General features: G+C 41.5%; 1 protein-coding gene across 1 annotated transcript; it reads right to left on the reverse strand.

Annotated features, from left to right (window-relative positions):
* Window positions 1-373: 373 nt before the first annotated feature.
* wdr26b (WD repeat domain 26b) lies at window positions 374-19,618 on the reverse strand. The gene is made up of 14 exons (XM_031321733.2): window positions 18,867-19,618; window positions 16,616-16,715; window positions 15,302-15,358; window positions 12,341-12,477; window positions 10,422-10,519; window positions 10,156-10,312; window positions 8,385-8,523; window positions 7,410-7,550; window positions 6,908-7,027; window positions 5,933-6,078; window positions 5,634-5,712; window positions 5,380-5,509; window positions 4,768-4,962; window positions 374-4,148 (listed from the first exon to the last, which is right to left on the reverse strand). The coding sequence occupies exons 1-14, from the start codon at window positions 19,169-19,171 to the stop codon at window positions 4,123-4,125; spliced, it is 1,830 nt and encodes a 609-aa protein (XP_031177593.1). The 5' UTR covers window positions 19,172-19,618; the 3' UTR covers window positions 374-4,122.
* Between the last annotated feature and the right edge of the window lie 265 nt (window positions 19,619-19,883).

Here is a 19,883-nt window from a genome sequence, read left to right on the forward strand (position 1 = left end):
TGGAGCCCCACAGTGGTTTATATTAAATAAATAACAAAATAAATGAATACACACACAATATTCAATACAACCACAAATAGTGAAATAATCCAGTACATTTAAAATCTCATCTCATTATTATGCAATGTTGTTTCATTATGCCTTTCATTTAACAATAACAGAGTTTACTGCAGGTCATTTCTATTTATTTCAGTCCAACAGTTTTTATTTCAAAAGGTCCTTTTTCCAATTTCTTTTTTTATTTCATGATGACATTTCCCCCACAATGGCCTTTTTATTGCATAATACCACTTTTCATTGCAAAGCCATTATCTGTCAATCAATTATGCTGTCTGCAAAGCAACGACCAAATTGAAAAAAATGTATTGGATTATTTCACAATTCCATGGTTTTATTCACGTTCTACTTCATCATTTCTCATTTATATTCTTTAATAATGAACACTTATTCACCCCCCAAAAAAAGATACTTTCACATTTTACCAGCACCCATGCCTTGTGCAACTACTTCCTAAAGTTCCTGGTAAATGGCAAGTTTTTTTTATAGAAACGGAGGGCCAACAACAGGACTTACTCAATATAATGTTCCTAATAGCATCAAAGATAACCTCTTACTATATGTTCTAGCTCCAGAAATTGCTTTCAAGACATTTAGAAATAAATGACTGAATATGAAGTAGAAAGAAATTCAACCCAGTGTTTTAAACTGTATGTGACCCTTTGACACATCCTATGCCCAAAGCAGTGATTCAGGGCCAACCTGGACCCCCTTTCTGTGTTTTAAGAGGTGGGAAAAATTGTTTTTTTTGGGGATTTGAAGCTTTGTTCTCGGGGCCTTCACTATTTCTTGCCCCATCAAACCTCCATTGGCCTTTTTGTGTTTTCAAAACCCTGAATGCTTTATTGAAAATATGCATACATAACACTTTTCCTACACAACAATACAAAACAGTACAATCACTTTTGTAAATAACACATTAAACGCAAAGCCACACATCACCCCTTCCCGCCATAGCCCAAGGAACTTAGAGATGCTACAGTAAGCACTTGGTATTCCCCAACCAGGCCCTCCCCACCACCACCATCACCTCTGAGAGAGAAATAAGACATAGTTAAATCAGAAACAACTCCCTTGGTAAACTCAGACAAAAGAAGAGTGGACACCAGGTTGCATACAGACATAGCATTTGTGAATTGAATGATAGGCTTGAAACTCTTGTTAGGGTTTAGTGTTTGTGATTTGCCTCAAGTCTTCTGAAATAATGGGTGTGGAGGAGGAGTCCATTCTGCATCCAGGAGTTGAGATAAAGGTTCCCAAAGTGTGAATATCAGACCATGACACACGTTAACCTACAGAAAACACCAAGTGTGCCAATTTGGCTTTGAGAAATATCAGATTAATCAACAATGGCACACCAAGAGAGAGAGAGAGATTTCGGTCAATTACACAGACATGCGGTAAAGTAGATTTTCACATGAAGGAAACTCTTTAAAGGCGAGGGGTGGATAAGTTCAAACCTGATTTGATTGTAGGTAACACATTTCCTAAAAACTATCCCCACTCCAATTGACATGGGTGGTACCGTGCATATTCATTTGTAATAGTAGTGGTAGATAAAATGCAACTGAACACAAAGAAACAAAAGAAATATATAAAAGAAAGATAACAGGGGGTTATAAAGAGTACAAAAGAAATGAGGAGTCCAAAATGTCTGGTTATATTTTAATATGATCATACAGGGATAGAGGTCAACCAAAAATGATATAATGTGAACAAAAAATTTAAGTAACAAAAAAAGTTCAATAAAAACAGACAGAAAAGCACTGTTTTAAACATGTTTTACTGTATATCAGTCTGTAGCAAATAGTCATTACATACCCTAAAAAAGGGAGGACGAAAGCTTTGAATGGCGAACTGACCACTGAATAACTTGGTTGGAGAGCAAGGGGGAGAGGGGGGGAAAGAGAATTCTCTCGATCCAACAGTGGTATACCTCGAGATGAGGCTGCTGTGCCTTATATGCACGAGGTTCCGTTTTATAATGTCTACAAGATGATTAGTCACTGCTTCTGGGTGCATAGAGGCATAGTGAGGGTTCAATTCCTTTAGCAATCTCTGGTAAGGTTTTGAGTCTTTGCCAATGTGACCTTTTAAGCCATGAGAACGGCAAGTGCAGTGACCTTAAGACTATGAGAAGCTTATGGATTTATGCCATTGCAGTAGGTGCGACTGAGCAAAAAGACCACGCAAAGTGCAGTGGTGGGGGTGTCATACATACTGAAGGTTTGTGTGCAACTGTATGAATAGGAAGGCAGTGTGTGTGTGTGTGTGTGTGTGTGTGTGTGTGTGTGTGTGTGTGTGTGTGTGAGGACTGCAACAACACTGTGGGCTCAGAGAGTGGTTCTGGTTATTGGTGCCTCTTCTCTCTCGGGCCGTGCTTACTACTCGTTCAATAATTACAAACAATAACTTCCCATATGAAATGACCCTTTGCTAAGAACACAACAGTTTTACAGCTTTTTGAAACATGCCTCACTCAAAATGCTCTTTTGAAATCTTCCTTTTCTCCTTTTTCCCCCCCAACAGAGACGATTCATTGGCCATAAACTCAGTGCCGTTTGAATGCCACGTGGTAAGGAGAAGAAGAACAAAATTGTAATGTAAAATTAAAGCCCCAGATTAAAGAAAAGTTCTTCTTTTACAAAATGGCTCTCAAGTATTCTTTGTTCCACAGATAGAGGTCCCTATGGGGCTTTGGATAACTTAGAATTGGTTTAAAATCCTCTTTACAATTTTACTATGGGATTAGGAGCGTAGGGGAGGAGGGGGTGTGAATCTTCTGCTGGTGTGAATTGAACACACATACAAAAACACGCGCCAATTAAACCTGCACCCACAAATGTCAACTCTCCCACTAATGTGTGCATGCATAATTGCTCTCGCTCACTCTCTCACACACAGAGGAGGGACAGCAGTCACTGGTGTGCAATCCAAGTTGCACGTGAACTCTTTCACATCTGAAAGTGTGTCTTTTGAGAAAGGTCAGAGTATGTGTCCTGACAGTGGAAACCCCACCTCACCACCAACGTCTGACCCCCTCACCGTTGATATGTGACCTGTGAATCCCTCTGTCCATCTCCTCTTAGGCAGATGTAATGGGAGTTGTGCGGTAGCTAGTTCAACAGAGGGGGTTGGGGCGGCTGTCAGCTGGAAACACTACAGCGACCGTCCATGTTAGAAGTTAAATTAAGGAATAAAAAGTTTGTTTTCCTAATGTCGAGAAACACAAAGTGGAATCTTCACGCTAAAGCTTTCCACGGGCACTACTTGAGCTAAGATTCACCTCTTAAATGAGAAATACGCTATGACTATCATAAAAAAAATCCAACATTTAGCATAGCCTCTTTTTTTTGTGTGTGTTCTTTGTCAGATGGTCGGTCTGTGTTTTAATGGTGGATTTGCAGCCTTTGTCCAACAGATCGAATGCGAAGAATAGAGCAAGAGAGTGGGGAAGAGGAAAACATACATACAGAAGAGTTGCTATATGCACCATCCTCCCCCAACAACACCCCACCCATGTCCTTGGAGACATTATACAGGTAATGTGAGACAAACAGGCAGACAAATGGTAGACGGCTGGTCTGCTGTGTCTGTCTGGAGGAATCACGGGGGGGGGGGGACTTGATGTGCTCCAAGCTCAAAGTGGAGGTGGGTTTCCTGGGAAACTGCTGTGTGAGGACCTGGCATGGCTGGTGGCCATGCAGCCAGATGGGGTAAAAAGGGTCAGTTGGAGGAGAACAGCCGTTACATCTCACCAGTGGATGGCGGTCGTTTCCCGCTGGGCATTGACTGGGTTTCCTCTGGGTCGGGATCAGGTTTTGGACGAGGACCTGAATATTTAGAGTGTCCTTCATCACCTCCACCATTTTCTTTAGGTCAGTCAGAAGACGCATTTTTCTCACTTTTGTTTTCTCTTTTTTGTCTCGGTGGCTTTTTGTGGTTTGTTTTTCTTGTCTTGCTTTAGGTTGGTGTTGGATTTGATTCGCCCGTTGAGATCTCGTTTTATTGTGGGATTCTTGGATTGTTGTTAAAGAGAGATGTCATCTGCTCCATAAGTGACCATCAACTGTCCATGTTACTGCAGTTTTCTGCGGAGAATTAAAAAAAAAAAAAAAAAAAAAGAGATCAGGTGAATAAAGAGATGTAAAGGCTGATTTATACTTCTGCGTAAAATCTACGCCGTTGCTACGTACGTAGGTACGTGGAGACACAAACCTACGCCTAGCCTGATGTGCACCTCTCGAAAAATGTAACTACACGCCGCAGCGACGTACGTTGCTCGGCTGTGGCTTGGAAGTGTTGCATTTTCCCCGACTCATTTCCTGGTTCTCCTTCTCCATAAACAACATGAAATCAAGGAGAGGGTTAACTTTTCCTGCTACAGATTCCCCACCGTGGTCAGAAAGCACAGGGGAGACACTTTGTTTCTCTCACTATGTCCTTGCTCCGAAGCTAATCGCCGTCACTCTCTCACTTCTCCCTCGCTCTATCACACACTCGCCCCACACACACACACACGCCGGCTCGACGCGCACAAGTACAAACATCAGGCCACTTACGTAGGCTACAGCGAAAGCTCTGCGTGGAGCCTCCGCAGAACCATAAAACAGCCTTAACACCTTGTGATTCATTTTGGTGATCAAAATGACGTTTTCTTTTGCTAACACCGCTTACATCCACTATGGTAAAAACAGATTTGGCAGTTACCGTTGAGTGCTTCCGCCTCTTGTGAGTCGAGGAAAGGTGCAGGACCCCAGACACGCACTGTGCCGTCATCGGAGGCGGAAGCCATGAGTCCTGGGATGGCCGGGTTCCAGCTCACACAGTTAACGGTGCGTGTGTGGCCTGTTAGCTCAGCAATGGGAAGTTCACCACGCCTGTGCCAGATGTACACTTTGTGGTCTGTAGAGAAGGAATGACAACACAACAGGTGGAAGTAAAGATAGTCAGTAAACGGTATGAAATATGACAATACATGGATAATAGTTAAGAGAAATTCAGAAAAAAAAATTGCAATCACTGCTGAAGCTACATTTATGTCAAGTCTGATGATACGAGTCAATACTACCGCACTAATCAGCAAGGATCCAGTAAGAAACGGCACCATATCACACCACACTGAGAGAAGACTTATAATGCAGGACACTGGGATTTTTCACTTAACACAAACCAAACACAGCAAGATTCTAGTCTCCCACAAAGTCCACAGAATGAGATGAAAATGTGTCAGCAGGGGCCGCCTAAGTACTACAGTTTGTTACAAAGAGCCACTGTGTTATCCCTGTCAATATGTTGCCCTGCAGTACTCTCGGACTGTACCTTCGCTGCCACTGGCAATAAAGTCTTCGTTGTGGCCTCCAAAGCAGGAGTGGATGGTGTAGAAGCCCTGGGTCACACCTTGGTATTTCCTCACCAGCACACGGTCCTGGAGGTCCCACAGGTGCACTCCCTACAAAAGATTGTGGAAGAATAGCCTATAACTGCTGAAACGTCCTGCATAGTGTCTTATCAAAACAAACTGTGCTTTAGAAGCATATAAAGTGATATTAATAAAAGGTGGAGATATAGTTCACCTGAGTTGCTACATTTAACAAAGCTAATCTCCCGTTCTTTGAAACCGTAAAAGACATGATAGGGTGGTCCTCCTGAACTCTGTAAAGGACATGTAAACAAGACACAGGCAGTCAGGCACTGTATTGAATAATGCAAATATACAAACATTCTGTGTGGGTGGACAATGATTGGGTGGGGGCTTTAAATATCCATCTCCTTTCGCTGGCATTCATAAGCAAAATGTGTCGTATTTTCAACTAATAATTGAACCATACTCTAGATATACTACAGTACAGGGATTACTAGGGCTGACACATACATGTTTCTGTCTGTAAGGTCCTCGAAGTTGTACCCCCGGATACGTTGGTGTGTGTCCGAGGCCAGCACGGCCCTGCCATCACCCAGGCACCACAGGCACTGCACTCTCACGCCCTCCCAGGAGTCCAACAAGTTACCGTCCAGGTCCTGACAACACAAACACAGACACCTCATCTCTCATTCTTCACAGGGGAATGAAAACATGGACAAACCATATAATGACGAAATTATTTACCAAGAGGACCTGTTAGCTGCTCTTTTTTTCTGCTCAGGCACCAACACAGTGCAACAATCAGACAAAAAAGTACTTTCCTTCCTCTTAACAACATGTCACTGGTTTGTCACACCAATGAAACAGCTGTACATTTTGGCATTTCTACTTTACTTATTACTCACACATTTCTGCAGTTTGACAGTTTTTTTTTTTTTTTTTTTTAAATGTGTGGGATATAAGTTCAAATGTTCATTTCCAGCTTATAAATATTTACAGACATTATCAAATGAATCATTATCAACCTCAATTTTCCCCTCTGGGGATCAATAAAGGTTTAGCTTATTTTATCTTAACTATACAGAGACCTGGTTATGCACAACAAGCATAGATACACACATAAACCATATTCCCAAAGATATGAGATAAAAAAAATCATCCTTATGGGTTCATCGGGTTCATAGCTAGAAAATCAATACACCGGCAGATCCAATTATCTCGAAGTGGTCTGTTTAAGGTCAAAGCAACATTTGAGCAGATGTTTAAAAGCTGTATATGACTCACATACAGTGTCTTCCCTTTTTAGCGCCCCCACCTGCCTTTAAAACACAACAGGCATTCAGCATTGATTGACTACAGATACAGAGATGATCCATAATTCTTGAGAGAAAAATGGGACGATAAATATTGGAGACATTTACTGGTTCTGACACATCCCACTAAACAATGCTGTTCAGGGAAAAATAAATGTATCCATTCACTTACACACTGATAAAACTGTCCCCTCTGTCCTCCGGTGACGAAGCGTTTGCCATCAGGGTTCCATGCCACACTGGTCAGACTGTCTTCATGGGACTGGGACATTTTGGTCCGCAGCTCCCCCGTCTGCTCATCAAGGGTATTGGCAGAGACAGTTGAAAAACAAGAGGAGAGATAAATGGGGGGGAAGGGAGACAGCAAGAAGAAACATTAAGTAAGAGTCGGGGAGGGGTGGATAAAAGGAAATGAAAGGGGAGGGGGAAGGGAAGGGAGAGGTCATTGAGTACACACAGCCTACAGAGTATCTATGGGAGGCTGAAAGGCCTGTTTTTCTTATGTGCTTGTTTACAGAATTTGAAATAGACAGCTCAAGTCTTTGACATCACCAATCTATGCTGTTGTAAACTCATGTTCACATGTAAAACAGGGCTGGCATTTGGAAACATGCCAATTAAGAGGTATCACAAGTACAGGTTTACTGTATGTACAGTGGGGCCTGAAACGTTACCTGAACATTCCAGAGCCACAGCTCAGAGCAGTCGTCAGGTCCACAGGCAATCAGGTAGGTGTCATCGGGACTCCAAGCTAAGTAGGAGACGCCGTATGCATGACCCTCCAGCGTTCGCAGCAGCTTCAACTGGTGGCTCTCCTACACAAAGATAAGACGAAGGGGATTATAATAAAATTAATTCTGACACACTGAGGGTTGGGCCCTCTTTTGCAGTGGCGCTAGGGTTCCAAGTTTTCAAACTGAAGTCAGAGTGCACATTGTTGTGATTTGATACTATAAATAAAATTGAGAAGTTCCATGACATTAAATGAAGAATTCAAAGAGATTCCAGACTGCTACAAAGTCCAGTCTTCGTGACAAATTCATTTTCATCATTCCATGCACTAAATTCAAACCAGTATTTAAAAAAAGAAAAGAAAAAGTCTTTCCCAAGTCTGAACCGACATAACCTGGACGACAAGCCACTTCTGTGAATGGACGTCATTTGTTTCAGGGTTCTTATTTAGTAGATAGAAAGTAAACAGCCTTTCTACTTTATATATATATAGTATAACAGATACTAGTGTTCCTCACAGAAAGAGAGGACCAACCAAATTCAGAAGTTAAGGATACAATGAAGAGTACCATATTCATTCTCAGTAACATAGCTGAGACAATGACAGACTTCACCAAAGGGCTAACAAGTGGAACTTATGTATTTCTATAGATAATGTCTCATAATGTCAACATATGTCAATGTCTCATAATGTCAACACAAAAAGTGCTTCAACGAGTGTTTTATATGCACATAAGGGTTATCATGGGAAATTCTAACAAAGTACATTACTGTTAGATACATATTTTAAAATGCCAAGAAAAACCTGCCTGCAAATGTAAAAAAGCACTGACCACGACATTCCTGGAGGGTAATTTTAGCTGTTGACTAAATCATAAAAAAGGCAGTGTGTTAATTTAGGCATTTTTCACACTTACCGGGTCTACTTGCCAAATTATGACCGTAGTGTCTTTGGAGCCAGTGGCTAGTTTGGTGCCGTCATTTGAGAACTTGCAGAACCACACCTCGTTACAGTGCTCTGTCAGAATCTGTTGAGTGTAACAGGGGAACTGCTTCCTGGGATGCGGAGAAAGACCAAAGGTTAAAATCTTCAGTGTTTAAGTCAGCAATAGTAGGTCTTCTTTGCTTATAATATCTATGTCTCAACATGTTGCAATCAGAAAATCAGAAAACATAGGGCAAGGATAGAAAAAATGATGAGAAAATGATAAAGGCTGAACTTATGAAACCACAAGCGTAGTGCAGCCATAATACAGTAGTAAGATGCTAGGGGCAGGACATCAAAGAGAGGGGAAAGGAGTTAAGACTTCTGACACAGGAGACAAATTGTAAAGGAATTTAAACATCTGGGGGTGACATTGGACTCTAACTTAACGTTCAAAAGTCATGTAAAAAGGGTGGCAAACAAGGTTAAATTCAATCTATAGAATTTCAAACAAATTAGGCCATTTCTTAGTCTAAGTGCTGCCAGAATGTATATACACACACAATGATATTCTCACACATTGAGTACTCTTTTACAAATTGGTCATCAACTAACATGACAACGCTTAAGCCTATTGAAATACTCAAGAGAGCCATTAAAATCTTGGATAAAAAAGTGTTATCATTTCATCACTGTAGCATACTGGAAAAACAGAAACTACTGAGTTTTGAGAATTTAAAATTTTTAAGCATGGCTGTTTTTTATATAAGGTTATGCATCATCAACAGTGTAATTTTTTACAGTGCACAAAGAGGAGCTGCCTCCAGCCCCTCCCCCTCGTGAAGTTGCGTGCTGCCGTGTGCACTTGTTCAGAGAGGCTATCGTTGTGTTAGCTAGTTGCTGGTGTTATTGCCATGGGATTAACTGTACTAATAAAACCGTTGAAACACCGCGGCCACGCTGCTGTGAAAGCTCCCCGAACGTCATTTATCAGAGTCTGATTGTTACCCCTCTCAGTGGCAGCTCCTCCACTCCATATCTTTATAACGGAGATAACCGCTAACCGGAGCTAACCGCTAATCAGAGCTAATCGTTGCCAACCGAGCCTTGAGTTCTGCGTGCCTGTATCCATTAACTGCATGTATAGACTCAAGCCCGAATAAAACCCTTCATTTTATTAAAGTGGCTGTAAAAGTTTTAAACTACAACTCAGAGTTGTTTGAATGACAGAAATCAGCTCAAGGTACGGCGTAGCGTTAGCGTGCTAGTTGATGCTTTCTCTGCGGAGTGCAGACTGATTTGCTCTCGCGAGTCATGTGACCAAATCGCAGCCTTTGTGATTAGGAAATCGCGTTTTAACATATCGCGATATTATCGCAAATGCAATTAATCGTTCAGCCCTAGTGGTAATACAAGGGCTTCCACCAAAGGGGACTGTGTAATACCTTTTAGGCACACATTTGGACAAACTGTTTTGTCAGTAAAGGGAAATAAATATTGGAATAGCCTGCCCCCCACAATAAGGGACCGTCCCACATACATCAATTTTAAAACTCATTTAAATATCTGTCCCTATCTAAATAAACAATTAAATAAAAAAAATAAAAAAATACAAAGCAAGGCTTTCAGTCCATATGCATCAACATTTTAGTTTTATAACAACAGGTGCTCAACTGATGCATACATATCAGATCCTGCAGCAGGATAGTTTAACACTAAGGTCTTTATGGGCCTGAGCAGCATGCAAACTGTGCTGTACCAACCTGCTGCAGACATGATCGAGGAGGAGAGAGACTGAGTCCAAACTACTGTCCAGCTTTGTGTTGTGATAGAGGCAGCGGTCCCTCTGCAGCTCTACTGCTTGCCGCAGCAGGGTCTGCAGCCGCCGAGGGGGCAGCATCACAGAGGGTGGCAGGTATGCTACGAGGAGAGATAAAAGCAGACATATTGGTTATGTATTTAGTAGTGTTATAATCATGTAATATGTGTATTAGCTCTACAGAGTTAGCGTATAGACAGGTCTCCTCACTCTGTAATTTGTCCAGCAGTCGGCAGCGTGAGGCAGTGCCCTTGCCCTCCCACTCTGCCTTGGCCTTCAGGTCCTCAGCATGGCTGCACATTAGGTACCTGCAGGAAGACACAAGCAGCACAGATCAGAAAAATAACAACGTACAGTTAACAGGAAATGATAACATATACAGTAATATTAAAACAAAAAAAAGTTGCCAGCAGGAGCACAACATAGTGATTAGTATGGTGAGAATCAGTGACAATAGGGTGAACATTTCTTACTAATACTACACCAAGTACAGATGTAATGCAAAGAAAAACAAACACTGCGCACTCAGAATGCAGAGTTACTTGTGGTTTCTAGAGTATCTAAAAGTAGAATAGGAGCCATAGCTTTCAGCTATCAGACTCCTCTCCTGTGGAACCAGCTCCCAGTCTGGGTTTGGGAGGCAGACACCGTCACCACATTTAAGAGTAAACTTAAAACTCTCCTCTTTGATAAAGCTTATAGTTAGGGAGTGAGGAGTTGCAACGTTCGCCTAGACCGGCAGGGAGGGTGTATAGCTTCAGACACAGCACCCCTTCTCTTCTCTGCATCTCTTCATAGTCGTCAGATTAATCTACCAACCCTTATAGAACTGTCTAAGGTTTGCCTTGCACCAGCTCTTAATTATGCTGTTATAGTTTTAGACTGCCAGGGGACTTCCTTTGACACACTGAGCTCCTCTCTCTTTCCATCTGTGTGCATCCATGTCACAGCAATGCTTGTTACTAACTTAGCTCTGAGGAGCTTATTCCCTGGAGTCCTTATGTTTTTTCGCCCAGCAGTTTTCCTTGGATTAGGGTGGCACCTAAATCATGGTTGCAGCTGTCGCCGTGGTCCTGCTCTGCGCCCTGCTATGCTCTGCAGTGCCCTGCTATGCTCTGCAATGCCCTGTTACGTCCTGCTATGCCCTGCAGTGCCCTGCTACACCCTGTAACGCCCTGCTACGCAATTAACTACTACAACTACTATTTCTAGTCATAGTTCCATTATCTTTATTGTGACTATTATTGCCCCTGTTCATCACCCCCCCAACCGGCACCGTCAGACACCGCCTACCAAGAGCCTGGGTCTGTCCGAGGTTGCTCCCTATAAAGGGAGTTTTTCCTCGCCACTGTCACACTAAATGCTTGCTCTTGGGGGAATTACTAGAATTGTTGGGACTTTGTAAATTATAGAGTGTGGTCTAGACCTACTCTATCTGTATAGTGTCTTGAGATAACTCTTGTTATGATTTGATACTATAAATAAAATTTAAATTTAATTGAATTGAATTGTGCATTGATCAGACCATGGATTAGATGATGCTGGAGCTACTGATACCCTTATAGTGAATCTCAGAGGATGAATTGTATTATAGTATGTATATTGGACAACCAAATTACGACCAAACGAAAGATCATGAGAGATATTGATCCAAGCCATTGATTTTAACATGCTGTAAAAGCAATCAAAATTAGCGCAGTTTAGCACGAAAACAAAAACAGAGGTAAATACTGAAACTGGTTTTTAAAAGGCCACATGATTATTGTCAATAGTCACGCTTTCCCTGACTTGAAAGATAAATACACATCTCTACCAAAAAGAAGCATCCTACCCTACAATGTATTGTGTAACTTGATGAACAATAGCTGTGTGACAAAATTGAAAATACTTATCTACAATGTCATTTTCAGGATGGATTTGACTGGTTAAAAACTGTCCGGGTGCTTGAGAGATATATTCCATTCCAATGACTAACCAGCCTCCATTAAAAAGTCTCTCGGCTCAGTGGTGGGAGCTGTATTATTAGTGATTACAGAGTTATCTAAGTTTGCAGGTGTGTATTTGTGTAGACTGATATGTAGTCTGATGATGACTATGAGACAGATGAAATATCAAACTTGTAAACGTACCCGCTAAGTACATGGATGCGATCTGTGTTGTACTTGAGTGGCGTCAGCTCTCCCCGGAGAACCTGCAGAGCCTCCAGGACTTTGCCATCCTCCAGATATTCTAGGTACTTCTGCTGCAGCAGCAGGAACTTCATACGCTGAGAAGAAGAGAGACATAGGTACAGAGAAGAGATTTTATATTAAACTGAAAAGGAAGGAAGGAATAAAAGAATGACAAGTAAGCTTATACTACTGCATCCAGTTTCCCTTTGATAAGAAGCGATTTCAACCACTGATCAAACAACAGCTGGTCTGCATGGCTATAGAAGGACATAGAAAGCTTTCTAGGTACAGCTGTGCATAGCAACAAAAAAAAAAAAAAAAATCCCAATATGAAATGTATGCTGTCATTTGCCATAAATGCTTGAAATGGTGGCAGCATATTGCAGGGCAGCATGTTTTCATTATCAGAACATATTTATAGATGTAACCAAGACATATGGTCATGCCAATAGCCTACTTTCTTCATACTGAGAAGACCATTGGCAAGTGTTTACCAGTCGCTGCTGCTGGTCAGTGTTCACATTTGTGGTATCAAGACTCTCTGTCTTATCTAAGGTATGCAGTAGGAACTGCAAGCACATAAATTCAAGAAAACATCCACCCACAAAGGTCTACAAATAAAGAGCGCAAGAACACATCTCCTAACTCTCCAACTCGGCCTGTGATATGAGTAAACTGCCTACCAGAACTGCAGTGAAAGTCATGTTGACAATGACAACACTAACCTAAAATGGCTACCCACATTGTACATATAGCTGAAAATCAACAGCTACAGCAGCCGTTCTTTAAATAACCCAAATGGTGATGGCAGTTAGAGAGACTTCTGACACGGAGCAGCAGGCACTTGACTGAGACACACGGGACCATTTTTAAAGCTCATCTTGTCTGCTAATTAGCATGCTAGCTGGGGCTAATTAGCCAGTGCTAAGCCTCATTTCCAAACTAATACTGTACAGTATGTACTATGGTACAAATCTTCACAGTATAAAATGTTGGCAGTTAGTATACAATACATGTAGTTTTATAATTGTGTATTAACAACAAATCATACAAGAAAACTTACATATGTCAATCAAAATGCCAAGTCAAAATTTGCAGTTTTTTCTAAAAATTTAATATTTTACTTCTAAAAAGTTTCCTTAAGCTCTTTTCCCACCATCCAGTTATTTAAATTTTTTCCCAGCTGTGAGTAGATCTCCTTTATTTCCAGTGTGAAATGCATTGTGGGACACTAGTGTAGTTCAATGCCACACTTAAAAATCAAGCAAATTTGGCATGTGTGGTACTAAAATCTGTGTAGTGAGTACACTTAATTTTCATTACTTCTCAATTTGGATGCAGTACATATGTCTTGTTAAAATGACTATGCAGTGTGGAATTGGTATACAGCTATGGTTATACTCTTGCCGTTATGAATGAAAATAATTTTTAAAGCTGACATTGATATTTGAGCTTTTAACAATTCTGATAACAATGTATTGGCTTACAGTCATTTGACATAAACACATAACACATGAACAAGTGTCCCTTCATTTGTTTTATTAAACCTAATTGTGACATTAATATGTACTAAACAAGATATGTTAAATTTGAAAAATAAACTTGTCAGTAATCTCCAGGGGACAATGTAAATAAGAGAGAACTGGCCATTTCAGACATATCTTTGGCATTTCTGTAATGCAATTTCTTGTTATAGATCTACTGCCATATGCACAATACATCTGTAGCAGGCTAAGATCAACTAACCAGTAGAGCTTTAGTTGCATTAAATTTTTATATATATATATATATATATAAAAATTTATATATGGGCTGTCAATCGATTAAAATATTTAATTGCTATTAATAGCATGATTGTCCGTAGTTAACTTGCGATTAAACGCAATTTAATTTGTATCTGTTCTAAATGTACTTCAAAAAGGTATATTATTCAAGTTTTTAATGCTCTTATAAACATGGGAGTGGACAAATATGTTTGCTTTATGCAAATGTTTATTATTATTGCAACAATCCAAAACAATGACAAATATTGTCTAGAATATTCTCCAGAATAACGTCAACGGAACTGTATGCTCACAAAATATGCTGAAAGCATAATATGGCAAACATAATCCCATCAAGCAACAACAGATGGGTATATTGACCTAAATGTAACATTACTTGGTAATACTAACACAATGTAGTGTCCCACTTTACACTTGTACTTCTTACTTCTTTGTACTTCTTACACCTCTTACGTCTCCGTTGAAAACTATCCAGCGCGGCCTGCCTTTGGCGAGTGGGGGAGGGTTCTCTGCATCAGCCGTATGCTTGGCCAGCAAGTGGTATTTGAGACTCGACGTACTCCGGTGGTAACTCAACTCACATCGATAGTACATGCAAATAAACTTTAGTTTTGTCGAGATACCCATCTGGAAGGGCTTTGAAACTGCACTTGCAATTCAAAATGACCCTTTTCTATATCCATTTCTGTTCACGGTTGGTTTCTGCTAGCCATCATGGTTGTGTTAAGAGAAGGATGGAGTGGCCTGAGGCCCAAATCACAGAACGCGTTAATGGTGCCCTATCATGTTAATCTTGACAGCCCTAATATATGTATATAATCAATAGAAAAGTGCCTATTTTGAGTTTATTAGTTTTAATCAATGTTGGGACAAGCTAGAGGAACAGAACACGGAAAAAAATCGTGCTTGCAAAGCCGAACCACATTTTGCTTAAAAACGTCAGAATCACGCATTCATTCCCTAAATCTAATGAGGTGTCCATTCCTGCTGCTATACTTTCCGAGGCGTCATCCAGAACGTTTTGGCTTTCAGCGACCCACAACAAGAACCTGCAGCCCTGCATTTTAGCGGAACCATTCTAGAACCTCCAGTTGTGCCTTCTAACTGGCGGTCATTCAGTTCAAGGGGAGCTTACCACAATGGCATTGGGAGAATGCATCAGTGCTCTCAGCTCATTGAGATCATTCTCAGCCTAGATCAAAACAAAGGGAGGGTGATGGAGGGGAGAGACAGAGAGAGAGAGAAATGGTTAGCTCAGCAGTTTCCATGCATGGAGAAACAAAATGTATCACACCAGCAGTAATACAGATATTTTGGTCAAAAAACATACTGGTCTCTTGTCTTATTTACGCAGTAGAAAAACTAGATTTCGGGAATTAAAACAGTGTCTTGGTTACGAATGGTTTGTGAAGAGTACAACCATACTCGCCACATCCAAAAATGTACCACTATTTGGGTCAAGGCTGGTATTATTTTCCCATCCTGCAGTTCTAACATAGGGTCATTATTCTAGAAGATTCACAAGGCCATATTTAATAAGATGTGTGCTTTCATAAGCCTCAGCTCTAAAATGTTCGAACGAGAATTATTCTGCTGCAAGAACAGGGTAATACAGCCGAGAGTGTTGATTTCAAAGCCAATTAGAGAAAAATGTCCTAAAGTGTGCCAATATAAACCTAATGTTTTCAAATTCCACATTACCGGCCTGATGGAGTCCTCACAACATCCTGCAGTACCACTCTGCTATGCTTTGGGTGTTCTGGTTAACAATTTTTTTTTGATCTTTTAATATAATAATGGGCACATATTGGGGAATGTGCCTTGTTATTTTGTTATACAAATGACAGAAAATGGTTCGCTAGAGTAGGTATAATAGTAATAATGAGCAGTTTATACTCGCCCTTAATAATTCAAGATCTGTTGACCAACCAAACATTCTTTTCAACTACCAGTAGTCAGATTTTTCCACGAGCTCTCAATGATAATAATTTGAACCCATTTAAATTTTGTTCTTCTAAATACAATCCATGACATTGAATGTCATAACATGAATCATGTGCTTAATGGTTACAGACTTTAAATAAAGCTATGTGCCCTATAATTGCCAGTTCCAAAATCAAATAGCACTTTAACAGTAAGCTCTGTTAGTCAAGAAAAGAGTTCCATTGGTATTTATCAGTAATGTGTATGAGTGGCCCAAATGCAGACCACTTTAACTACTTTGCTTATGCTTTTCCGAGCTTCCTTTAACACTTCCTAACAGGAATCATACTTGCTTTTGTCGATAAGTCATATGAGACGATCGCATAGATATATGTCTGCTGGTTTCTTGACAAAACAAGCTCTTCATCTTACAGTACAATACAGACAACAGATCACCAGGAAGGTCACCAATTCCCTGTCTATCGAAGTGCATGCTATTATGTAACCATGGTAACCCAAGACCAACCTTGTCCCACTCCCCCTCCATGACATGGTTGCGGAACTTGGTAGCTGAGGAGTGTTCCAGTCTACAGCCTGATTCCTGCATCAGCAGGTCCACTGTCTGACTGCAGAAACACAGAGAGAGAGAGAGAGAAGGGGGGGGGCAGACAAAGTTAGCTGACAGACACAAGACAGGTGAAATAAAAGAAAGCAGAGGAAAGCTTTAAAATGTATTATAAATCAATCTTAAGAATCAAGTGCAAAGATAATATTTCAGAGCCCAGTCAGGACTTGAAGTTAGCTCATGATTATTGATTATACAGTGCCATTTCCAGGCAGATTACTCAACTTTTCTTGTTTATCTAATCACCTATTTCACCACAGTGACTGTACCATGGTCACAAGGATAGCAAATAGGTGAGTGGGAGATCTGCAACAATAATTTTAACACTGGGACAATAATAACGTCATTGGCTGACAATAGGATGAAGGCAATTTCATGGCCAACAATGTCGGAAGGAAGCCAGCCTAACACAGTTGTGTCACCAGAGCATTATTTGTGGACAGTAGGAGGTTCACTAACATGAACCCGAGCTTCCACTGCAGTTGAGATCATCCTCTCAGCCTGTAAACCATGAACCATAACCATCTGTCCAAACACCACCTCTCTGCTAAACACACTCCACCACCACAAACAAGTCTGCTGAGATGTGTGTGTGTGTGTGTGTGTGTGTGTGTGTGTGTGTGTGTGTGTGTGTGTGTGTGTGTGTGTGTGTGTGTGTGTGTGTGAGTGAGAGAGAGAGAGAGATAGATAAGTGGGTTGGGGTTTGGGATGGGGGTGGCTGACACCTTCAGCATGATGACATCATTTTCAGGTATCAATGGAGTGGCGCAGCAGCTCTGTGTTGAGCCTTTCATCCAGCTGGCTGCTACATTGATTTCTCTTGCATATTCCCCAGCTGAAAGCCCCCCCCCCCTCCCCCTCTGTAAACATAGCGATGTAAGGCTGTCTTTTATAATGCCTTGTAATGGCAGCTACACTTTCTCAGCTGGAGACCAGAGATCTGCGGATGTCTAGCTATCCAACAGTGGCTACCCGAGCCAGAGGGCTAGACATACATTTCTTGAAACCCCCACTATGCTATAATTAGATTCAAACACAGCGCTTCCATCTAAAACAGCTGATAGAAAGCGCATTCTTCAGCCGCCATGAAACCAACATATTCTGTTCAATCCAGGACCAACTGTCGCCCACTGTATCGACTGCTGTTTTTAAATAAATACATGCGTGTTACTGTTTGTGACTGACTGTTGACACATTGCTCTGACACAGTGACAGCGACAGAACAATAAAGACATTAATCTAGAAATAAAATGATCATGTTCGGTAGATAGCTGCATATGGTGATTAATTTGATATAATAAAGACATGGACAAAATGACAGCCCAGGACGTGCAAACGGCGCACTCGGAATACTAAAATAACCAGGGCAGTTTTCATTACCATGCTAGTTATTACAGTGTGGCCGACCTACCCACCCAAACGGTCTTGCAAAAAAACATATTATTCTTCCCGAGGCAAACAAGATGGAAAATGAAGAAAACCACCAACCAACAGGGCGAAAACAGACATTCACAACCCGCACTAACATTTCCTCCGCATATTTTTTTTGCAATAGCATTGAAACGCACCAATCTACACTGCAAACTCGATAATCCTGCTTGTGTAAGAAGCTAAATCAAGTGTTATCCATTCGCGTGACATTCATTTTATGCTTTGCAAACCATAACAAGTCAGTGGATCTCTGAATAAACGTTACTAGCTAGATGATGTAATGCCTTTGATTCAGTGCGAAATATATAATGTTAATTAACGCATCATTGCGCTACTGGCATATGAAACATATTTCAGCTAATTATAAATGTGTTAAGCAGACACATTTTAGACGGTGTTTTATGTTTGTGTGAAGGTTTAATGTCAGGACATAGCACCTCAGCGCAGGCTAGTGCGGTTAGCTATCAAGCGAACTGTTATTGTGCAAGATGGACCCCTTCTTTCTACCAACAGCCGAGCTCACAGGCTAACTAACGTTAGCTAACGTTACCCCATCCCCCATGTTTGTGTCTGTCAAGCACACTAATAGCGCTTTTACCATCTGCTATGTAGCTAGCTAGCTGTTTCACACGAAACACCAGTAATGTCGATTACATGTCATGTGTTCAACTGTAACATTATATACTTTTGTAGGTTTTTCATCGACTTTGAATAAACTTACTTCAGCCCTAGTCCGTGGAGATGTTGCCCTATTAATCGTATGACATCTTCCTCCGCCTGCGATAGCCGTTTTTTCTTTTTCAGAGAGCCGACCTCCGAGCCCGAGGCCGTAGAGGCAGCCGAAGTCCCCGAACCGGGCCCGGCTGAAGCACCGTTACTGGTACCGACACTATTCCCGTTGTCTGTGCTGGAGAGAAGCCCATTGGAGTGGGTTCCGCCAGCCGAGGATGACTCCCCGTTTTGTGCGCTATTTAGGCAGGAGAGCTCTGGAGATTCTTGTCCCTGTCCTGCCCCGTTTGCCTGCATGCTGCTGCTAAGATTGTTGACAACACTTCGGTTAAAGTGGATGGCAGAGGTGGCTTGAGAGTGTGGAGAGTGAGTAGCAAGTCCTAATACAATTCCCGAAAGGCCTGTTACAACCGCTGAAGCCCCGGGCTCTCCTGCTCCCTCCGCCGCCGAGGCTCGGTGCTTCTTCCGCGGGGGCGGCGACGCTCCGCCGGTGTCCGAGTCGGAGGAGGAGGAAGCGGAGGCCAGAGTTTCCTCACCGAGAGCGGCCGTGGTTAGAAGCCGGCGGAGCTCCGGGTGGGAAATCAAGGTTAAGCTTCCAGATTTGAGGCCTTGTTGTTGGGCTCAGACCGGACTGTCAATATGGGAGCGCTGTCAGTTAGCCCGTTTTTGTTGTTGTTTCTCTCCAAACAGCTGCAGCTCTAATGGAGTCCTGACGCCCTGACGTAACCGGAAATTCCTACACTACCAAGTTTCCGGGTAGAACTATAATCCATGGGGGGCGCATGAGATGCTAGTTAGCATAATAATTAACTGACAACAATAACACATCACATTAAAATTCATTTGACTGTCTCTAGAGACCTGACTTTAATAGCCTATATCCGGAATTTTAAATATGCAATAATGTGTTAACCTCATATTGACTTTCCACAGGTGTGCAGCTTTTACATTTCTAACTAAACCGCTCACAACTCAATAAATCATGTTAGCCAATTAGTTATCTCCAAGA

The sequence above is a fragment of the Sander lucioperca genome, chromosome 19, assembly GCF_008315115.2.
Source record: "Sander lucioperca isolate FBNREF2018 chromosome 19, SLUC_FBN_1.2, whole genome shotgun sequence".
NCBI lineage: Eukaryota > Metazoa > Chordata > Actinopteri > Perciformes > Percidae > Sander > Sander lucioperca.

What these genes read in the sequence shown, in the direction of transcription:
- wdr26b (XM_031321733.2), bottom strand. Translation starts at nt 19,171, where the DNA reads ATGCAGGCAAACGGGGCAGGACAGGGACAAGAATCTCCAGAGCTCTCC. An exon ending in CTCCACGGACTAGGGCTGAA is followed by an intron (nt 16,716 to 18,866) that starts GTAAGTTTATTC and finishes GTGTTTCTGCAG; the next exon opens with TCAGACAGTGGACCTGCTGA. An exon ending in ACTGCTGGACAAATTACAGA is followed by an intron (nt 10,313 to 10,421) that starts GTGAGGAGACCT and finishes CTCTCCTCGTAG; the next exon opens with CATACCTGCCACCCTCTGTG.